This window comes from Struthio camelus, chromosome 1, assembly GCF_040807025.1.
Source record: "Struthio camelus isolate bStrCam1 chromosome 1, bStrCam1.hap1, whole genome shotgun sequence".
Taxonomy (NCBI): Eukaryota; Metazoa; Chordata; class Aves; order Struthioniformes; family Struthionidae; genus Struthio; species Struthio camelus.
Genome location: NC_090942.1, coordinates 90,065,182 through 90,085,391, shown reverse-complemented (window position 1 = coordinate 90,085,391; position 20,210 = coordinate 90,065,182). Strand labels below are relative to the sequence as shown.

At 40.8% G+C, this 20,210-nt stretch overlaps 3 protein-coding genes across 7 annotated transcripts in view; all 3 read right to left on the bottom strand.

The window, feature by feature from the left end:
* Positions 1-40: 40 nt before the first annotated feature.
* GSTK1 (glutathione S-transferase kappa 1) lies at positions 41-7,728 on the bottom strand. Of its 2 annotated transcripts, XM_068956508.1 has the most exons (8): positions 7,228-7,728; positions 6,555-6,636; positions 5,611-5,739; positions 5,165-5,265; positions 4,701-4,736; positions 2,302-2,418; positions 1,699-1,792; positions 41-434 (listed from the first exon to the last, which is right to left on the bottom strand). In XM_068956508.1, exons 1-8 carry the CDS (start codon positions 7,711-7,713, stop codon positions 385-387), a joined length of 1,095 nt encoding a protein of 364 aa, XP_068812609.1. In that variant the 5' UTR covers positions 7,714-7,728; the 3' UTR covers positions 41-384. The 2 variants fall into 2 exon arrangements, with proteins under 2 accessions (XP_068812609.1, XP_068812620.1); XM_068956519.1 differs by lacking the exon at positions 1,699-1,792.
* Positions 7,729-9,562: 1,834 nt separating this feature from the next.
* On the bottom strand, positions 9,563-10,758 carry LOC104150758 (olfactory receptor 2A12-like). The gene has a single exon (XM_009685190.2). The coding sequence runs from the start codon at positions 10,741-10,743 to the stop codon at positions 9,703-9,705; it is 1,041 nt and encodes a 346-aa protein (XP_009683485.2). The 5' UTR covers positions 10,744-10,758; the 3' UTR covers positions 9,563-9,702.
* Positions 10,759-11,240: 482 nt separating this feature from the next.
* The window catches only part of LOC104150759 (antigen WC1.1-like), a 40,797-nt gene continuing 31,827 nt past the window's right edge, over positions 11,241-20,210 (bottom strand). For 3 of the 4 annotated variants that reach the window (XM_068956407.1, XM_068956418.1, XM_068956428.1), the window contains one exon: positions 12,030-19,595. In XM_068956407.1, coding sequence (XP_068812508.1) covers positions 19,486-19,595 — 110 coding nt within the window. In that variant the 3' untranslated portion in view covers positions 12,030-19,485. Of the gene's footprint in view, positions 11,504-12,029; positions 19,596-20,210 lie in introns of those variants that run through there. The other variant, XR_011143347.1, reaches the window with a different exon arrangement.

Below are 20,210 nucleotides of genomic sequence, written 5' to 3'. Positions count from 1 at the left end.
TTAGAGTAAGAGAAAAGAAAATAATCAAAAAGGAAGAATGTTTAATCTGTAAGAAATTTTTAATGTTCAACAAATCTGCTGAGAGAAAAGCAGGAACCTGGTGTCTGTAAAGAGCTGACCAGACAGGTAATACTGGGAAGTCTCAAAATTTATCTTATTTAGGGATGAGACTGAGCTGTAAAATTAGTAATTAAAGAAGAGAAAGCCATCTCTCCTTTAACTGCATACATTCAGATGATCACCAGAGATTGACCACATTTTCATAAATGCCATATCTCTGGGACATTTTGTAAGGAGTACAGTATTGTTATTTATGTAGATATGCACACACACACACACACACACACATATATTTTTTTCTCTTTACATTTTTCCCCTGGATGCTCACAGCTTGGGGCTTGGAAGTGAAGGAACTGGTCCCAGCCATTTTTCTCCTGCAAGACAAACCAGTACAAAAGAGGAAGTTAGAATTTAATACACAGAACTGACTGGGCAGTCACATTTCTGCAGCAGAATAACTGTTCTTACTCCTCTTTTGAAGGGTAACTACTAGTGATGGGATATAGATTTCTATCCTGTTTGACATTCTTCAGCCAATCTCCTAAATCTTTTTCTGTCCAGTCACAACTGGAGCTGCTCAGAAGAATTTTTTTCCTCTGTCACGCATAAGAGGTTCTGCAAGTCTGTTGCGCTCCAGGTGAAGAGGAAGCCAATTCTTTCTAGGATCCCTTTTCTGAAGGGCTGGGGTGAGAAGGGAAAGGGTGGAAGGCTACGGAGTAAGATAGAGAAACAAGAAGAAAATCTGTTTTAAGTCTGTGGGGACTAGAAATCGGGTCATGACAATTCAGTTAGGATTAGTGACTATGGTAGTGGCTATTGGGGAGTGGATCTTCCTCACTCTAATCTTCAATGAGAATATTTTTTAGAATTGGGAACCTATCCAGAAAAAATAAGCCTCAAAAAATCCACCCCTTCTGTGAATCCTACAACTAATTTTAATTTTCTGCTGAAATTTTTCAGCAGTACATCAGAACTAGTTACGTTCATAACTCTTTCTCGTGGCTGCTTTCCTAGTCTCCAAGTGCTGCCAAATCTGAGCTCAACAACCAAATTCCCTCTAACTCATGTAACAGCAGGTGACTGAGCTGTATTAGTTATCACAACCCATTCACATTCTCTTAAAAAATTAAAAATTTGGGTTTTCTTAACAGAAAAATGAAAACAAGGACATATACATCCAAGAGGAAACACAATGCCTGTATTGACTAGTTATGTAATTACAATTACAGACTGGAGAGTTGGGGGTAACGTCCTTTTTATTAAGGAGGAACAGATTTAAGATGACTATGTTAAAGCCACAAATAGAGGATTAACAGCCATAGTCTTAATCTAAGCCAAGATCTAATGCCCAGTATCAAATCATTAATTTGAAAATGGCATGTGCAACACCCAGCCTTAAAACATACCAATGGGAGTTCTCCATTCAAGTTACTACATGTTTGGAAGAGGACTATATCTTTGGTCACTGCAACCGTGTGCAGATACTTTCCATTCAACAGTTTTACCCCATGAGGATACTAAACATGCATAATCCAATATTTGAAAGACAGTAAGAGTGTTTCATTTAACTGTATTCCATATTTCATTAAAAGAAGATGAAAACATGAAACCGAAAGTGAGGTTATGAAATACACTCACCTATAACACTTCCTAGCAGCTCTAAACGATCAGAGCCAAAAAAGAGATGCTGTTCCCCATTAAAATGTGCCACAACAGCAGGCATTCCAAATGCCTATCAACACCATGGAGATGAAATAAAGAACATTACAATAAGAGAAATTTTTGTAGATACGTGACCAATCCTCAGGAATACAAACCAAAAACACTTGACTTTTTTCCTCCCCTTCCTTTCACCTTCTTCATTCTTAAACATGAGTCTAATGTAGCCATCACACAGTAGAAGACTCTCCAAAGCCTATGAGCCCCTTGAGCAAAAACTCAACCTACTAAACTCACAGCTTTATGTCAAGTAGTGATAAATGGTGTCTCTCCATACTGGTCCTGTAGCTCCCACCCTTATTATCCAGCTGGAGTGGGTCAGGGGGTCAACCTTAGTTTCCCAAATGACAATGCAATAAACTATTTATCAGTAATAATGAGTTACCTTTCATATGCTCAAAAGGCAAAAGAGACTAAAAGATTGGTCTGTTTAGTGCTTTCTCATCATCACTCTCTTTACCACTATTCTTAACAGGGAAAGATTGCATAAGTGTGAGCCCAAATGGCACTAAAGCGTCTCACCCCATATTTTATTGCATCCTCTGTTGTCTCTTTCAGACGGTCCTTCACTGCAGGGGATGAAATCATTTCAAGAAGCTTCTGGGCCTGCTCTGATGATAGCCCAGCCTGTCTTGCAACCTAAGAAGACATCATTAAGAATTGTCTAAGTATTTTAATTCCTACTGTGGACTAATTAAATTAATCTTCAGTGTTGAAGAAAAGAATCTATTACAAAAAAAATTACAAGGTACTCTTGAAGCACTTCTTGTACAATTGTCTGGCTGTATTCCCAACCCATTCATCATTTATCAGCTCCTAGATAGAAAGTAAATGGAGTATTTTACTCTTCCAATCCCCAAATCTGAACTTTTTGCAGGAGTTCTTAAATAGAAAAAAAAAAAAAGTGAGTTTAACCTCTGTTCCAATGAGTTATCACATACCTTCTTTTGTTAAGTTATTGTTCTGAAAAGGAAAATCAAGAGTCTTACTGTACTAGCCTGCCAAGACAAAAAGGGACAGTATGTATGACAAATGTAGTCCCACAGGAAATATGAATGATGCTGCATGAAAGAGACTGTAACTCTTAGAGGTCAAACAGTTGCTAGTGCTACTGCTGTACTTCTTCACCCTCACCTGTGCCACTATGCAACAGCAGCAGCACAGGCATAAGGTAAAGTGGCTAAAAGCAAAAGCTGCATCAGTTATTGGGTCACATTTAAGTTGCAAATAGCTATTTTTAATAAAGTATCCCACAAACAATGTTAACTTGCATGCCATTTACGTGAATGACATACCCCCTTCAATTTTTTTTTTTTTTTAAAAAGTGTTTAGAGTATTCAACATGGACCAGTAATTCTGGATAGGCAGGTCTTCTTAGATTCTTTCTTTGTCAATCACTTTTCCTTCATTTAATACCTATGTTTTATTGTGTCTTCTCCTCCTTCCACATCAGGTTGATCAGGACCTCTTTTTGACTCTGCTTGGATGGGAGACAAACAAGTGTGGCACAGCACTAGAACAAAACGTTACATATGCTTGGCAGCCACAGTGTTTAGATTACAGTAGTTAGAGAGACAAAATATCTGGTCATCACTACTCCAGAGCAGAAGGAGGAGTATTTCAGAGGTCTGGGGCAGGATTCAAGGACCACATTGTTTCTATAGTAATTTAAGAAAAGTTATTGCTGACTAAAAAAAGGAGTAAAAGAGTACTGCAGGCACACTAAGGAACTGCATTAAGTAAGCAACATACCATTATTCATCAGTATATAAAAAAAATTCATCCCAAAAACTCAGACAAAGAGGTTGGGACTCCTCACACAGCTCTGGATGGCATATTTCCACAAGAGGAAGGTCTAGTGCTTGCTGTAGGAGTGAATGAAGACAGAAACAAGCTGACAAGGAGATGCCTACCTCTCTCCCTTGATGAACATGGATGGATACTCAGGGACTGCCAAGCTGGCACTAAATTACAGAGATCTTTTTGAGTATGAAGTTTGTTTTTCTGAAGTTCTGCATGTCCTTGCTTTACTTTTAAGGAATGACAGATTCAGAGGCTAAGCAAGGACTTTCTGTGTATATTTAAATATATCCTTTACGCGTTGCCTCTTGAAGAGGCAGAATGCAAAAAAGTACTTTGATGAAATTCTGGTAAAAAGATGCACTAAGATGAAGCTAAAGAGCAAGGACTAAACTCTGGGGAAAGCAGCTGCACTGCAAGTTTCAGCTTTCAAGTATGGATGTTAGGAGAGACTGCACCTCTAGCCATGGACAGTTCCTCTCTTTTCTTCAGATTCCAAAGACTCTGAAAATCAGGGAATGTAGAAGCTGGGTACACTAACCTAGGTGCCATTGCAGCCTCTACTGCAGAAAGTCTGACAAAAAACCAAAATCTCACCAACAAAAGAAAATGTGAGAAACAAGTGTAATTTCTGAGCAATGTAAAAAAGGCGATATAGCACTGAATTTAACAGTAAAGCCTGGCTCCACCACTCCATGGAGCGTCAACTCCCCATTCAAACACTGCATTTCACCTGAAGATTTCACAGCAGCAAAACCACAAAGGCGTTCTGGAGAGACTGTTGATACTTATGCTACTGTTAATAAAACAGTATTTACCCAAAATGGATAATGTATTATTTGTTTTCTACCACGTGAATTAACAAAGATGGAGATTCTGGTTCTGAGTACTGTTCAAAGCCTTGCCAAAAACATTTCGAACAGAGCAGCGGGGGAAATAAATACACTTTTTTCCTTTCAGGATATGTTCAAAACTCCAAATGATCATTTGACAAATCAGTTAGTAGTAAGGGCACATTAAACTGTCTCTATGGCTATTACTGATCCAACCAACCAACAGAAATTTGTATCCTTCCATTCTTTAATAAACAAACGCAGAAGCGCTAACAAGGAGACACTTACAGCCAATATACTTGCCGGCTGACTGATATCTTCATGCTGGTGAAAGAAGAAAATAAGTAATTCAGTACTTATGAATAAAAGCTCAGTTCTGGACTTGAAAGCAAATTTTCTAAGAAAACAGAAGTAGAAAAAAGAATATTAGTTGATCCTGCTGGAGAAACTTTCCTTGGAAAAGTTTTAAGTCACATAATCTAGAAATATTAAGTGCCTTCTGATATGAACTACTGGTTCATATGTTCATCATGTAGGACTCTCCACACATACCTAACAAGAGAAATGGCACATAAAACTGACTGGAAGCTAGTTCTTGTCTCATAATGGCTCCCAAACAACTAAGATCTTAAGTTTCCTGCTATGACTTCATTAAGAGACATTTCCTTTCTCTTGCTCACACTCCACAACTGAATGAAGTGGGGCTGACGAGGAGACAAAGGAGCAAGAAGTTGGCTTTGCAGGATACTGACCTGTGACCAAAAACGTATCCAGAACTCTCTAGATATGGGTTCCAAGAACTGTGGTTGTGTCATATCAATTGCTGTGATAAAGCGCATGGCACCAAGACTGCCTGGGATTGGTGAGAAGACAGAGAAACATACTGAAACAAGGTACAGGATCAGCAAAAACAGATGAGGTCTGCAGAAGTGCTGTCCAAGGATAGCACGATCTTCTCTGCAACGGTCCCCAAAAGGTAGAGCTTGTGTTGATTCACAGTATCTTCTATGCTAATATCACTCACAAGCATATTTGCCCAGTTTGGAAGTTCCCTTTATGATTAAAAATGCAGAGATTCATATTGCTCACAGATACAGGAAGAGGCCACAGACAGAGAATTCACTTTCATCTTTACTGTCACGGAGAATTTGAACCAGATGAAACACACATCACCAGCTGAGTTGCATCTCTTACTCACTTGTATTGAGGATACGTTGGAAGTCATCTGCTGAAAGTTGTACAGGGACTTGGTAATATTTTCCCAACCTTTTTAAATCCTTCAGCATGTATTCAGCACGCTTTGGCAACATTCCTGGGGGCTTGTTACCTTTCAAAAAGAGGTTCTATTATAAGCAGGAGATTTTAATTATATTGTAACAACATTGGACAAAACAACACTGGACAGATTAGATCTTTCTCAAACATATGCCTAAATAAGACCGCAATTTCATACTGAATTAGTGAAAAATGCAGATTTTCCAAAGTTAATGCTATGGTTTGAACACATTTGTTTTGGTTTTGCAATGTGCAGATAAACACTTAATTAATAGAACCAGTTTTAACTATGGTACAAAGTCCAGGTACTGAAGTACAATCCAGGCAGGGATTTATATAGATTCAGATAGATGACCTCTAAGTCTCCAGGCTTGTTTACACACATTTGTGCGTAATGAGACTTGTTAATTTTCTGATTTATGAGTTATAAATCTCAGTGATTCAGTTGTTCTAATAAGGTGACACGTACTATGTACTTTGATCCCTCCTGCATCTTACAAAACTGAAAGTGTTCCACAAATTCTTTTTTTTTTTGAATGCAACACAAAACTTTTAGAAAAAGATCACATATCAAATTATTATTATCCTCTTTTAGAATCGAGGAACTTTGGCATGGACAGTACGTGCCACAGACAGTATGAGCATTAGAGGGAGCATAGTTTTAACAGTGTGATAATCCTTGAGGCTGATTTCTCAACCACTGCTTAGCTCCACAATCCTAGAGTTAATCTGTTACTAGTGCCAAAACTGCTTTTAAAGCTGGCTCTGCAGGGTCTGCACTCAATAGGATTCTCTGAGAGCTCTCACACAGCAGTGTCCTACTACTGAAGCATGTCCCTACAAAGTTAACTTCTCCATAATGCCTACCAGTTGCCTGCATTATGCCACCAAGATAAGCTGGACGAAAACGCAGATCAATGTTCCAGATATGCTGGTACCGGCAGAGTACCTACAACAAAGAAAAGTAAGGACAGATGGAACAGTCCGAGATGCTTGCAGAGCTGCATGCAACCAGGAAATACGCTAAAGCATGAAATGGACACAGCAGATAAAACCCTTTATTATCATACTGGTGATAGCACTAAAAATCCTTTCCTGGAGCCTGCCACAGAAATCTGGTCTCAGAAAACTTGAGTTAGGATTATGTAAGTCTGAGCAGGAGCAGAACGAGCGAAAGATCAGGCTCATGAGAGGACAATTATTTTTGTTAAACATTAAAATATTCTCCAAAGCAAAATGCTCAGCACACGCCATGCTGCCACTTAGCTGAGTTATGCTTCCTTGCCGTTCCCGGCCTTCAGCACGTGAGGAAGACGCCGAAAGACGTCACAAGCGGGTTAAACATAAAATCTAAACAAGACAAAATCTAAATATATGTAGGGGGAAAAAGCGTTAGACAGAGTGGCTCTGCAGCTGCCCTTCAGCCAACTCCTGAAGGAGAACCGGAGCCGCAGCAAGCGGCTGCGCGGAAGAGGAGCGGGCGGCGGGGGACCGCGGGGCGCCCCGACAGCAGTCCCCCCCGCAACGCCGAGCCCCTCACCTCGAAGCCGAGCCAGGCGTACGGGGACACCACATCGTAGAAGAGCTCCACGAGCGTCCGCCCCGCGCGGGCGCCCCCCCGCGCTGTCGCCATCGCCGCTGCCGCGCCGCCCCCAGCAGGCCGGATGCCGCTTTTCTCCTCGCCGCCAGCCCGGCCCCTGGCCCGCCCCTCTTGCCCTATGTCTCCCTCCCCTTCCCGCCGCGCCCTCTCCTCCCCTCCCAGATTTGGTAAGAGCGTGTCTCTCTGGTAAAGAAAACTTCCGATGCTTCGGAGAAAAGCGGTGACCATGAAGCCAGGGCAAATGCTCTGCAGGCACGGTGCAGGCTTCAGCAGCTGCCAGGCAGCGCTTTGTGTGTTCCTGGTGGCGTGTGTTGAGCAGGCTCTGTCCCGGTAGTAGTGTGTCCTGTCCCCCAGAAGCCTGTTCTTTTCTTCCCTTAGGAAACTTGCTTCAGGAAGCTGGAATTTCATCGCTGCCCCTTGCATCATGCTTACTTCTTACGCTCAGATCGTCATTCTGAGTGGTGGTAGCGTATCTCTGAAATTTTTGTCTGTTCTCCATGTTGGTTTGGAGTCTTCCTTTTGGCAGAGCCTGGACTAAGTTATGCAATCACAGCTTGAACCACTTAGCCGACGCAAATCTTTGCTAAGGATTAGTCTCGTGTGACAGGCCTTTCCTTTGTTGGTAGGATACGCGCACAGGAGAGGACAGGGTATAGTGGAAAAGGCTGAAACAGTGACCTTGGAGGGAAGTAGGAGACTTAATGGGTAACTTCTGATGGTTTATGGGTATGGAAATAACTTGCTGTTTTCTTGTTTCTGTTGTGTTCTGGAAAAGAAGATTTTAACTATGTTTTTGAAAATAAACAACATCTTTCCAGGGTATACTTGTCCCCTTATCTATTTGTCATCCATATGGAAATGATTCCACGTGCCAGCAAATCCTAGTTATCCACAGAGGTTGAAAGGAGCAGCTTGATTTTCCTTTTATGCAAAACTAAAAACATGCACTTCCTCTTGAAAGTGACTTCATATCGTTAATAACCCAGAAGGTTTAAAAAAAAATTAAAAAGCAAATAAAGTCTTTATTGGAAAAGAGACATTATTATTTCCTATCTAACAGTTTGCAGCAATTTGGGAATTAAATTGCTCTTTTTTTTTTTTTGGTCATGCAAGGGAAGTTTACAGAAATATAAAGTAGGAAGTATATTGGAAATGAGATCAACATGTTGAAAGGAAAAGTAACAGATGGCAAAGAATATTAAAAAGTGCTGCTGCAAGGGGATGTGAATGAACTTCAGCATGAACAGGCAGTGGACTCTTGAGTTGTTCAGTTTGCAATTCCATGCGTAAAGGGTAAGAGTGAAATAAAAGAAGCACTTTCTCTACTTTCTCCTAAATTTCTAGGGATAAACTCAGTAAAGTTACTGAAGTGCATTAAGTAGATTAAAAGCTCCTTTCACTACTAATATTAGAAATTAGTACCATCATTAAATTATTGGGAGGAAAGTTTACTCTTTCTCCTGGAGCCTATCCCCGAGATAGACATTAGTCCTTCTTTCCTTTTTCTTCACCTTCCTTTCTCAAGATGAGGTGGACTTTGCAGTTGCCAACGATGAGCACGCTTTCTGGGGTGTGAGGATCCAGGCTGTTCTCTCTAAAAGAAGGAGACCTCAATTCTGATCATGTAGTGCAATTGGAGACGGCCTTTTTGGCAATACACCTTTTTCAGGAGGCTCGGTTCATCTCAATACCCTCCAAAGCAGCGCTAGATGTAGGGTGAGTTCCTGCTTCCTGTTTGCTGTACAGGGCTTCCCTCTGTGCCTGTACTCGGGCAAATTCTTCCAAAACGTGGGCAGCCAGCCCTCTTAGATCCTGAGTTTTCTAATGCAGCTACTGCCACCCTGAAGGGTGGCACTATATAGGCCTTGGATCCCAAGGCTTCTTGAACATATCTAGCCCATAGGTCCTTGCAGATGGTTTGTGCTCTATGCTTTATCCAGATACACTACCTCTACAAAAACAGTCTCAATGCATTGGCTTCAGTCCTTTTAATCATTATCCTAAATACTAGGTAGGTTTTTAGTAAAACAAAGTAGAAGTTCAATAAATTTTAAAGCAAAGTTCTACATTGGAACAGGCATTAGGATTTGAAACAAAAAGGTTAAAAGTTAAACAAACAAATGTAAATTAAATTGTACTTAGTAGCACAACTCTTTCCTACTTGTTCTGTTGTCTGGAATCCAAAATTCAGTTCTTGAGGTGTTTGAAGAACCTAGGGAATTTGTATCATGTGACGGCTCTGACTTTTAAATGCTCCGTAAATTAAAGACTTACTCCTTTCTCTCTTCTTTGTAGATTTTCTACTTCAGCTGCTTACAAACGCTATTTCAGTGGCTTAAATCCTGGGCATGTTTTTGAAGCATTCCACACGAATACTTTCTTATGAAACACAACAAATTCCCAGCCAAAATGATTCTACCTCCCTAAGAACACTGTGGTCCTTTGCATCACTTTCACTATAGCTCCTTTCACCTCCTTATTCCTCAGACTGTATATGATGGGATTGAACAAAGGAGTGATGACACTGTAGAAGAGAGAAATCATTTTGTCCTGATCTGGTGAATGGCTAGACCCAGGCCTCATGTACATGAACATGGCACTGCCATAGAATAGTAAGACCGTTGTAAGGTGTGAGGCACAGGTTGCAAATGCTTTGAGCCGTCCCACAGCAGAGTGAATCCTTGAGATGGCCACAAGGATTTGGATGTAGGAGATCAAGATCAAGCAAAAAGGGCAAAGAAGAATAAGAATGCCAATAACAAACACAGTGATTTCATTCATGTGTGTGTCAGCACAAACAAGTTTAAGTAGCGCCAGGATATCACAGTAGAAGTGGTTAATCGCATTCGGGCCACAGAATGGCATCTGCAAAGTCTGAACAGTATGAATTGTAGCAAGAAGAAAACCACACATCCAAGCTGTTGCTGCCAGCCCTATGCAAAATATATGGTCCATAATCAGAGTGTAGGACAGTGGATGACATATTGCTATGTACCGATCATATGCCATGACTGCTAATAAAACACATTCAGTGATGCCTAAGGCCAGAAAGAGGTATGTTTGAACACCACACCCAGCAAAAGAAATAATTCTCTTGGGATTCAAGAGGTTGGCCAGCATTTGGGGGACAGTGCTGGAAATGTAGCAGATGTCTACAAGTGAGAGATGTCTCAAGAAGAAGTACATAGGTGTGCGGAGCTGGGAATCCAGCCAAGTCAGTACCAGTATGATCGTATTTCCCACCAGAGCGAGAGTGTAGATGACTGTAAACAGCCCAAACAATAGAAGCTGCACTTTTGAGCTGCTGGAGAGACCCAGGAGAAGGAATTCAGTCGCAGAAGTTTGGTTCTCCATCTTTACTTTTTGTTGCTTTCTCTGAAATGGTAGAAATAAATGTCCTATGAACTGCATTACCATGTTAAATGTGAAGATGAATTTAAGAGAGGGGCCTGACATAAGTTTGCATGGAAGTGTTTCCCTGCTTCTACCCAAATTTTCCTTGCCAATTAGAACAAGCCAGGCAGAGCATATATAACAGCATAAAATTAAATACAACATCATTATATATTACTGATGGAAAAAAGAGACAAACACTTAAAGCTTCTGCATGAAGAGATCCTATAAAGGAACTATTTTCAAATTACCTCTGACAGTGCTCATAGTGAAAAGCAAGATAAAGAAATGAAATGCATACAGAGAGAGGGAAACATAAAAAACACTCTATATGTCCCATAATTTATTATTTGTTGTGACAGCACTGAGAAACCCTGTCATAAAGCCAAGGTAGGTATGGTCTGCTGTATTTGTAGGCTTGTATTTGTAGGTAGGTATGGTCTGCTTGTATTTGTAGGCTGCAAATGCTCTATTAAAAATCATTGGCAACTATAATTTAAGATCACAAACAATTTCTCTTCTGTTATTAAACTAAGTCTTGTGGCTTTAAGAGCCAGATGTATACATGAGAATATCAGCTTTAATATAGAGAAAAATTTTTTCTAAATGACAAATACCATTACTTTGAGTTGATAAGTAAGAGAAAAGTGAAAGCAATCTACTGTTGAGTCCCAACATAGTGTTTATTTTCTCTTTACATCCAGTTCTTTTTGAAGGTAGAGTGAAAAAGGATACATGCAGATCACAACTGAACTTTGATTCAGGCAGAAGAGTAATCTCAATCAGCGGAAATTTTGCTATTTGAAGGGCTCCGTAGCCTGTCCTGTAAATATACACGAAGATGAAAGATGTTAAAAATGTTGAGGTTCTTATATTTTATTCTTTGCATCGTCATTAGTTTATGCAAGATTGGAGAATAATATTTCATTCTCTTTTGATAAAATAAAAGAATCTCATGATTATTCTTCTGTTTTTTATCCTGAGGATATTCAGAAGACACCAAATCAGATGGTTTATTAACCTGCTCACATGCAGCAGATTTATAATAAATAAATAAAATAAATAAATAAAATAACTTGTTTAATTTTAGATGTCCTATGACCTCAGGTTTAATTTCATGCTATGACATGAAAAGTAGAACATACCTAAATAATATACTATATTGTAAAAAGAACTAAACACGAATATAGCAATTGTAATGATATTAGGGAAAATTAAAGATAACATCTCATCGTGCTTACCTACTGTTTGAAGAGAAGCTATTTCTCCTCTATTTAATGGCATCACAGCACTATGAGAATTTATCAAGTTCACTATTTTTATATCAAATCAGTACTAAATTTCTGGACAAGTATACTGGAGGTGTGACTCAAATACGACTAGGCTTAGGCCCTTACCGAACTGGGTTGTAGGAATACTTCTGTAATGTCACTGGAGAGACAAGTGATGTTGAAAAGAAAATTAATCTCTGTGGAATTTTGAAATCCTGTAGGATTTTATACATAATAATCTGAAGTATAAATATCCTATTAATTTATTTGTGTCTCAGGAATTTGATCCTTAATAACCTTAACAATATAGCATTGAGATTCACCCTTAATAATCTGGAGAGTCTGAATATGTATTGGAGAAGACAGTCCTGAACTTCTCCTGGAAGGTTATTAAGAAACACATCAACAAATATTTGAAAGAAAAGATCTCAGAGCATTTAAGATCTAACAGATCTCAAATTTGACTCATGAACCTCAGTAAAGGTGCAAGGGTGTTGTAAGGTACAAAGAAACTATGTGCTTCTACATCTGGGATGACCATTGAGGAACAGTTCTGAAAAGCAAAGAATTAACTATGGATCTTTATTCTCAGAACAGGAAACCTTCCAAAGAATTTAAAGGATAGCTCTTCAGTCAAGGTACAAAACAAGTCCTCAGAGAAAATAAAGCATAGCAAAAGAATCCCCCCACCCCCAAAAGAAAAAAAAAAACCTAAAATAATTTTTTTTATTAGTGCTTATAGTGAAGGAGCTTGGGGAAGTTTTATACCGGAATCCTCCTTTAATCTCAAATTGAAGTATGATTTAAGGAGGTTATAGAACAAACAGATAAAATGAGCAGAATCACAGAATCGCACAGAATCACAGAATGGTTGAGGTTGGAAGGGACCTCTGGAGATCATCTAGTCCAACCCCACTGCTCAAGCAGGGTCATCTAGAGCGCGTTGCACAGGATTGTGTCCAGACGGCTTTTGAATATCTCCAAGGATGGAGACTCCAGAACTTCTCTGGACAACCTGTTCCAGTGCTCAGTCACCCTCACAGTGAAGAAGTTTTTCCACATGTTCAGACGGAGCTTCTTGTGTTTCAGTTTGTGCCCGTTGCCTCTCGTCCTATTACTGGGCACCACGGAAAATAGTCTGGACCCATCCTCTTGACACCCTCCCTTTAGATGTTTGTATACATTAATGAGATCCCACATGAGCCATCTCTTCTCCAGGCTGAGCAGGCCCCAGAATTGGACACAGTACTCCAGATGTGGCCTCCCCAGGGAGCATCAGCTCCCTCGACCTGCTGGCAACACTCTTCCTAATGCAGCCCAAGATACCCTTGGCCTTCTTGGCCACAAGGGCACATTGCTGGCTCAATGTAGCATGCTCTGAGTATGTTAGCCAAGTATGCCCTATTGAGAGAGTGGGGAGGTGAAGTATTCAGCAAAGCTGAACTGTCTGAAATTAAAGTAACTTTAATTTCTACTTTAAAGTGATTAAATTGGAAGATGCTATGGTACACACAGATGAGCAATTATACACGCAAGTCACCAAAACAGGAGGATACTCACCCAGAAGTTCTAAAAAGGATGAAAGATCTGAATTACCAACAGTAGTTCAGACAGTGGTCTGTGACTTCTCACTGAAACCTTTCTTAACGCCTGAGTATTGGGCAGTGAGGAATGTGGCATAATTGTTAAGAAGGATCTGGGGGAGAGCTGGGAAACTTCAGTGTGATGTCTGTACAAGGCAAATTGGTAGACATGGTAATAAAAAAGAATTAATGGATACCTGAATAAAAAAATCTGTTTGGCTTCTCAAGTGTTCTGCCATACAGTTTTTCATGGGGTCAGCAAAAATGTAGAGTAGGATAGGTTAAGGGATTTTATCAGCCACCTCCTCCAGAACCTGGGGATTCGTCCTTCTTGGACGCTGGAGCCCACCCCAGAGTCCTGGAGCTCAGTCTCTCCATCGCAGGCTGACTGCATCTGCTGCTTTACTGTTTGCAGGTTCCACCAGTGATGAGGCTGAGCGTGTATCCCAGAAAGGCACACACATAGCCACACACAGAGGGCACTAACATGGCTGGATACACAGAAGGTGTGCTGCCTTCAACGACACCCACGTGTAGCACTACTAGAACTCAAATAAAACTTAAGTATGGGTAGCTCGGTTGTGTTCCTCCTCTCTGGCTGATCAGATAATATGTTCAGTAGTGAAAACACACACCCTCACACTCTAGATTCACAAGTTCACCCACAATCACAGGTCCCTCAAATATCAGCATGGGCCCTCAACCCATCTGATATCTGTGCCTGGGTCTTTGGGCCTCTTTCCATTATACAGGTCTCCTCCTACCTACTATCTAGTCCACCTTGATGTGTGCTAGCAAACAGAGACACGCACTCACCCACTTATCTCACAATCACCCCCACACCCATGGACCCCTTGAATATCAGCACAAGTTGTCAGCTTGCCTAATATCCATACCTAGGCTCCTTTAACTACCTCTGGCTCAGACTTTGAGTCTTTCCAGACTCATACTTGGCCAGCTAGTCCCACTTACTCACTCCAGTTGCTGGCATCCCAGATGCATGGGCCCCTACGACCTGTGGTTCCTCCAGTTGCTGATGCTAACACTCTCACTTGCTCCAGTTGCTTGCACCACAAACACCTGGGCCACTGTCACCTGCGATCTGACTCCCATTGCTGGCACTTGGTTCACTCACTTGTGTTGCTCCACTTGCTTGCACCTAGACCTTGCCTCAAACATGGAATAGAGTGAAATTACATGGAAAGATAATTAAGAAAGGATTTAATAAGATAGGACAGCCTGTGGTGTTCAGGTGCAGGGCTTGCAGACAAGTGTACTGACCAGTGACTGCTTACATGTGACTGGCCCCTTTTATCTTTTCTTCTATTTCCTCCCCTTGGTCCTCCTTGATCCCCACTTTTCCCAGCCTTTGACCCTTTCCCTAAACTTTGCTTAATAAGTTTTACAGACCCCCTCAAATATCTATAGTACTCAAGTTCTTTTGTTTCCCCCTGCTTATCAGTTACAACATGCAGGTTAACCCTCTTCAGAGCTATGCCTGTGGTTTCTCAATGGCCCATCAACTAGTGGCTGAAGAATTTTAGTCTTGTGTCCCTTACCAGGTTTGTGTCTCTGTGTTTTTGTTTATCACTCTCCCTGTTACTTATTATTTATTCCCTTTGAACTGAAAAGATCCTTGATCTAATAACTTTAATGAGGCAGATGCTCTCACATTCCTCATCCCCTTACATTCCCCCACTTACATACTACCACAAGGAGCTGCACCACACCCCCTCTCTCCTGCTCAGCCTGACTGGGCCTTCCATGGCACTCCTTGTGTGGGCTCTACATGCAGGGGCAGGAGCTTGACATCACCAGGCATTCCTGGGCAGGGTGCAAGGAGCTGTCATGTAACCTCCCACGGTTGCCCAACAGCCATGACCCCTCTGAGGCAATACAATGTGTGAGGTACTTAAAATCAATAATGCCTCTGTAAGAGTAACAATCTTTGTATACAAGTCCAGTTGTTTGGCTTTAACAGCAGCCTCTCCACCATGCCCAAAGTCATGGGCCGTCAGGAGCCAGGTGCATTCTGTAGTTTTGGTCCCTTTCCTGCAGGTCTGAGTGAGCTGCATCAGTGATCTTACCTCATGGATGGTTCTATGTTGGTTGCTAAGTTACGTTGCAGCATTGAAGATCATAGTAAGTTTACTTCTTAGCTTCTTAGAATCAATCTTAGCTCAGTATCATTTGTAATGTTAGTCCATGTTACACATGCTTTCACAAATCTTAGGGCAAGGTATCTTCAGTACAAGGTCCTGTGGCTACTTGGAGAAGGTTAATGTGGACAGGTATATCTACTACTCTTTTTGCTCTACTCCCAAAGCCATATTGCCTGCAGCTTTGCAGGGATTTGAGTAAATCATTCCAGCCTGGTTCACTGCAGGGTACTATCTGTTTTCTGGGTATTTACAGTACAATTAATGTAGAGTGATCAAGTGAACTGTACCCTGACTACAGCTCTTACAGGTCTTACCACCTCTCCTTAACTTTCTTCTCATCAATATCTCATAGGGAGAAATCCCCTGATATGCAGCAAGGGCCTGATCACGCTCTCATGACGATGAGAGGGTATCTTAGCTTCAGCTGATTGACCTCAACATCTCCATTATTCAGTCCCCCACACCAGTATCTTATCTCAGTCTGTGGTGGTTCAGTAGTTAATTTAGAAAGGGTTCAGTAGGAATTAAAACACAATTTCCACTGCTATGGTGAATGAGTCTTGCATTTCTGGCTCTCCGTAACAGGGTGGTGGTGGTGGTGCTGCTGTCTGAAAGTTATTTCAACCTCCTTCCCCTGTGGTGACCCCCTTTCCAGAAAGAGTGTTGCTGCTGTTACCTTTAATACTTAAATTATTGTGGGGGAAGGGATCATGCTTTGTGATACTTAAACTGTAAACTGACCCATCCTAGTACCCATATGGCTGTCTCTCTTCAAGAGCAGAATCTTTAATGATCTCTAGGAGGGCCTCAGCTCTTTAGAAACTGCCTACGTTCCCTTGGGTCAGGGTCTTTGTCTGAGCATCCTCGGAAACATAGATCCTTTGTGAAGCTGAAAATAATACTAGCTGATCCTGGGTTGTCCTGTCTAGCCAGCTCTTGCTTACAAGCAAGATGGCACGTGTTTATCTAATGACAGGAGCCTTGAGGAACTTATATTTCCACTATACATACATTATTTACAGAGTTAAGTGTTGTTCAGGAAAAGGAATTAAAAGAGGTATAGCAAAGAATAGGTGTGGGAAGATTGAAAGGATCAAAGAAAGAAAAACAAGGTGAGTTTAAAATTTGTACCTTTTGTTCTTCCCCACAGTTTATCAATTTTTTCAACAGTACTTTGAGTTTTGCTACCTGGTGCCATAGGGTGTGAGTCTTTCTCTAAGCTGAGGCTACTCCTTTGCAATGGTGCATTTTCTTCTGTACCTGATTTTTTTCCACACGTTTGAAGGTTCAGTTTGTGGACTCCTTGGCCTTAGTCTGATTCTCTCAGATTTCCTGCTGCTCTCTAGCCGATATAGTTTGTTGATTTAATAATCTGAAGTGATCTGTTACTTACAGGAGGTCTGGTACATGTTCTCGTAAGTGTCTCTTTTCATTCCATACAGGTGGGGTACAAATCCCACCTGCTAGACCTTGCAGTAGATCTGCTTTATACCTCTTCTTGCTCTTATGTGTATTAATGTTTTCAATCCAATTGCTCCAGTTATACCAAGAATTTCCTGGGGCAATCCTGTTTGAGTGGTCTAGAAGTTAGGTTACAAATTTTAACACTGTGGGCACATTTGCAAGAAGATACCTCATCACATAGGGATTATATTGCCATCATCTCAAGAATACTCATAGTTTGACTGTATCCTGCCAAATACGTCAGATGCTGCAGCCTCTGGGACCCAGTATTCCTTCTTCCCAGCTGCTGGAGCCCAGCCTGGTGCACCCAGATGAGGGAAAGTCCTGACAGGGATAAATAATTCTGATAGGAATATACAGGCTGCTAGACCTATTTCTAGCATAGAATTGTCTCCCTCTGTCCATTTCTCTTGCCTGTGCCTATTCCTTGCAAACACTAGTTGTTTCCTCTTTCCTAGTTTTTCTTTCAGCGAGCCAGCAAAAGTAGACAGGGATACTTGCTTCCCTCCATCTGTATCTCATAGCCTGCCTGTCAAGTCTTACTGATACTGCTGGAGAAGCACCCAGCAAGCCTTCTTTTCTCAAAGGCTTGGTTCCTGTAATGACTTAATGTCCTCCCGTGATGTAGGTTTAACCAGGGAAGAAGTAAACCACTCCTGCCTGGAGCTAGATGTCCAGGTGTTTGCTTTCCCTTAGGCTTTCTTCTGACCACGTGCCTTGCCTCCACCAGACTTGCTTTTCCTTTTGAATTTCCTCCTCACTGCTTTCAGCCTAGCTCAGAAGGGATAACATCAGACAAGTTGAAACATCCTCTGCATTACAGAATAACAAGCACTCCTGCGCTCTCACAATGTCCCACAGGGAAGCTTCATCCAGTGCTCCATCAAAACGTACACAGAAGTGTAGTTTTGCCAGGATACTCAGTGAATATGAAGCAATATTCAGTTCATCCCAGTGCCACCTCTTCTGCCTCAGTCCTTGGTACAAGTTTGTGAAGTGTCCTAATGCTGGGCTAATGAGGTTAATGAGTTCTTTTCGGAAAGGATTTGCTTGTCTGTTTGTTTTTTCTGCTCTTTGGGATGCACTCACATTTCCTTCTGTATCATGACAGCTAAAACAACTTGTTTTTACGTGAGTGAGTCTCTTATCTAGATTATAGCGAGTCTCGCAGGTATTGCTCCTTGACACACCTTTATGCTGGAACGTGCTGGGCAAATACTCAACAGCCTGGATTTCTGTGAGAACACTACATTTATCCTCTGATCACTCTACTTGGTTTCCAAAATATATCACATTCGTGTTGAAGTTTCAGCCTTTCTCCTTAAGACAATTAGGTGAGCTGAATGAGGGACATAAAATAGTATTAGCTCACATTTGTAATTAAATCAGCAGCTTTGTTAAGTACAGTGGAAGGGTAGGGCTCAGATTTTGAGGGATAAATGGAGGACAAGACAGGTTACAGGTTGCAGGGGAGTCTCTTTGTTTCAGGATCTGACTCGTGGTTCCTAAGGGTGTTTGTTTCAATAAGACTTCACCTTCTGTTCTACCAACATGTGGGCTTTTTCAGTTTGCCTTCATATGATTTTTAAAAAAAAATGACTTTTAGATATGACCACCACCTGCCATATGGGGAATGAAATTAAACTTTCACTTACTGTACGTCTGCTATGACTTTGGGAGACAATAAGTGGTCATGGTATAGACAAGGAAGAGAAAAAAGAAGTTTTTGCCTCCAAATCTGTGATGCACGTGTAAGTAATTCAAATGATAGACCTGTATTTAAAGAGAGGATAAGAATATTCTTGCTGAATTTCTCATCTCACAGAACGCTATCTAGAACATTAATTCTAGCCCTCGCATTCTATGTGACGAGCAACAATACCCAGAAGAAACATAACTTGGATGATTTTCTTTCAGTTAAGTCTCAATTCCTAATAACCTCCAGAAAGCTTCCCAGTGTTTTGGGAGGAGGAACAGAAATCTGGGAATAGATCTTTAAACAGATCTTAATAAGAAAATATCATAAGTCAAAATGTTAATTCAGTAGGAAAAAAAATTACAATGAAATAAAAGCAGAAACTGTCCAGGCAGACTTGGCAATAAGAACTTAGAAGGGAAATGAGAAGAGATTTGTTATAAAAATCAGACTTGTGTTTCTTCTAAATATGTAATCCCTCTCCCGCAAAAGGGGGGAAAAAAAAAAGAGAGAGAAAACTTAAGTAAACTAATACTAAGTGCAGGTTGCTCTGCTTCTGTTAGTAACTAATTAATATTTTATAGACAGATCTATTTCAAAAAGTGTTTGGTATTGTCCAGCAGTCTTTGTCAGTATCCCAGCTCTTCAATGTCATCATAAGCTATATCTTCAAGAGGAGGGGATGAATTCTCTCTCTCAGCCTCAGAGGTCCTGTTTCCTGGTGCATTAGGATTCCATTCTGAAAACATGAAAGGAAGGACACTGAGATACATATAGAATGTGCATTTATCACCTTTACATGGTCATGCGGCTGACAACACAGGCTGTCAATTGTCTCCTCCAGATTTGAGAACCATAGATATGTATGGCTGTGAAGACCTGAAAATCCATTGTTTCATCCTGCCTCCCCCTACATACACACGTATCAAGATGACTCTCACTGTTCCTAGAAAACAGGTTACTGATCTAACTTTGAACATTTCTAATAAAGGCAATTTTTCAATCTCCATCAATAACCCATACCTTGTTTTACTGCCTTAAGTGTTAGAAAGCTTTTTGGTTTTCCCAACAACAGAAGTTGTCAATACAACCAAGCAGATTTCTATGAAGTCAACAGCAGAGGAGGTGCACAAAGACACTGATAATTCCTTTATGTGATGTAGAAATTTATATAAGAATGTGCATAAAGTGGAAAATAATATAATCATGGTCTGCTTTAAAAAGTTCTATAGTGTTTCTCTAATAATTTTGAATCCTAAAATATTTTGATTGGTTTTTCATGTCTTCAGTCTGTTAAATATACATATTACTACCCCAAAAGATGACGTTTAGCCACTGATGAAAGATTAGAAGT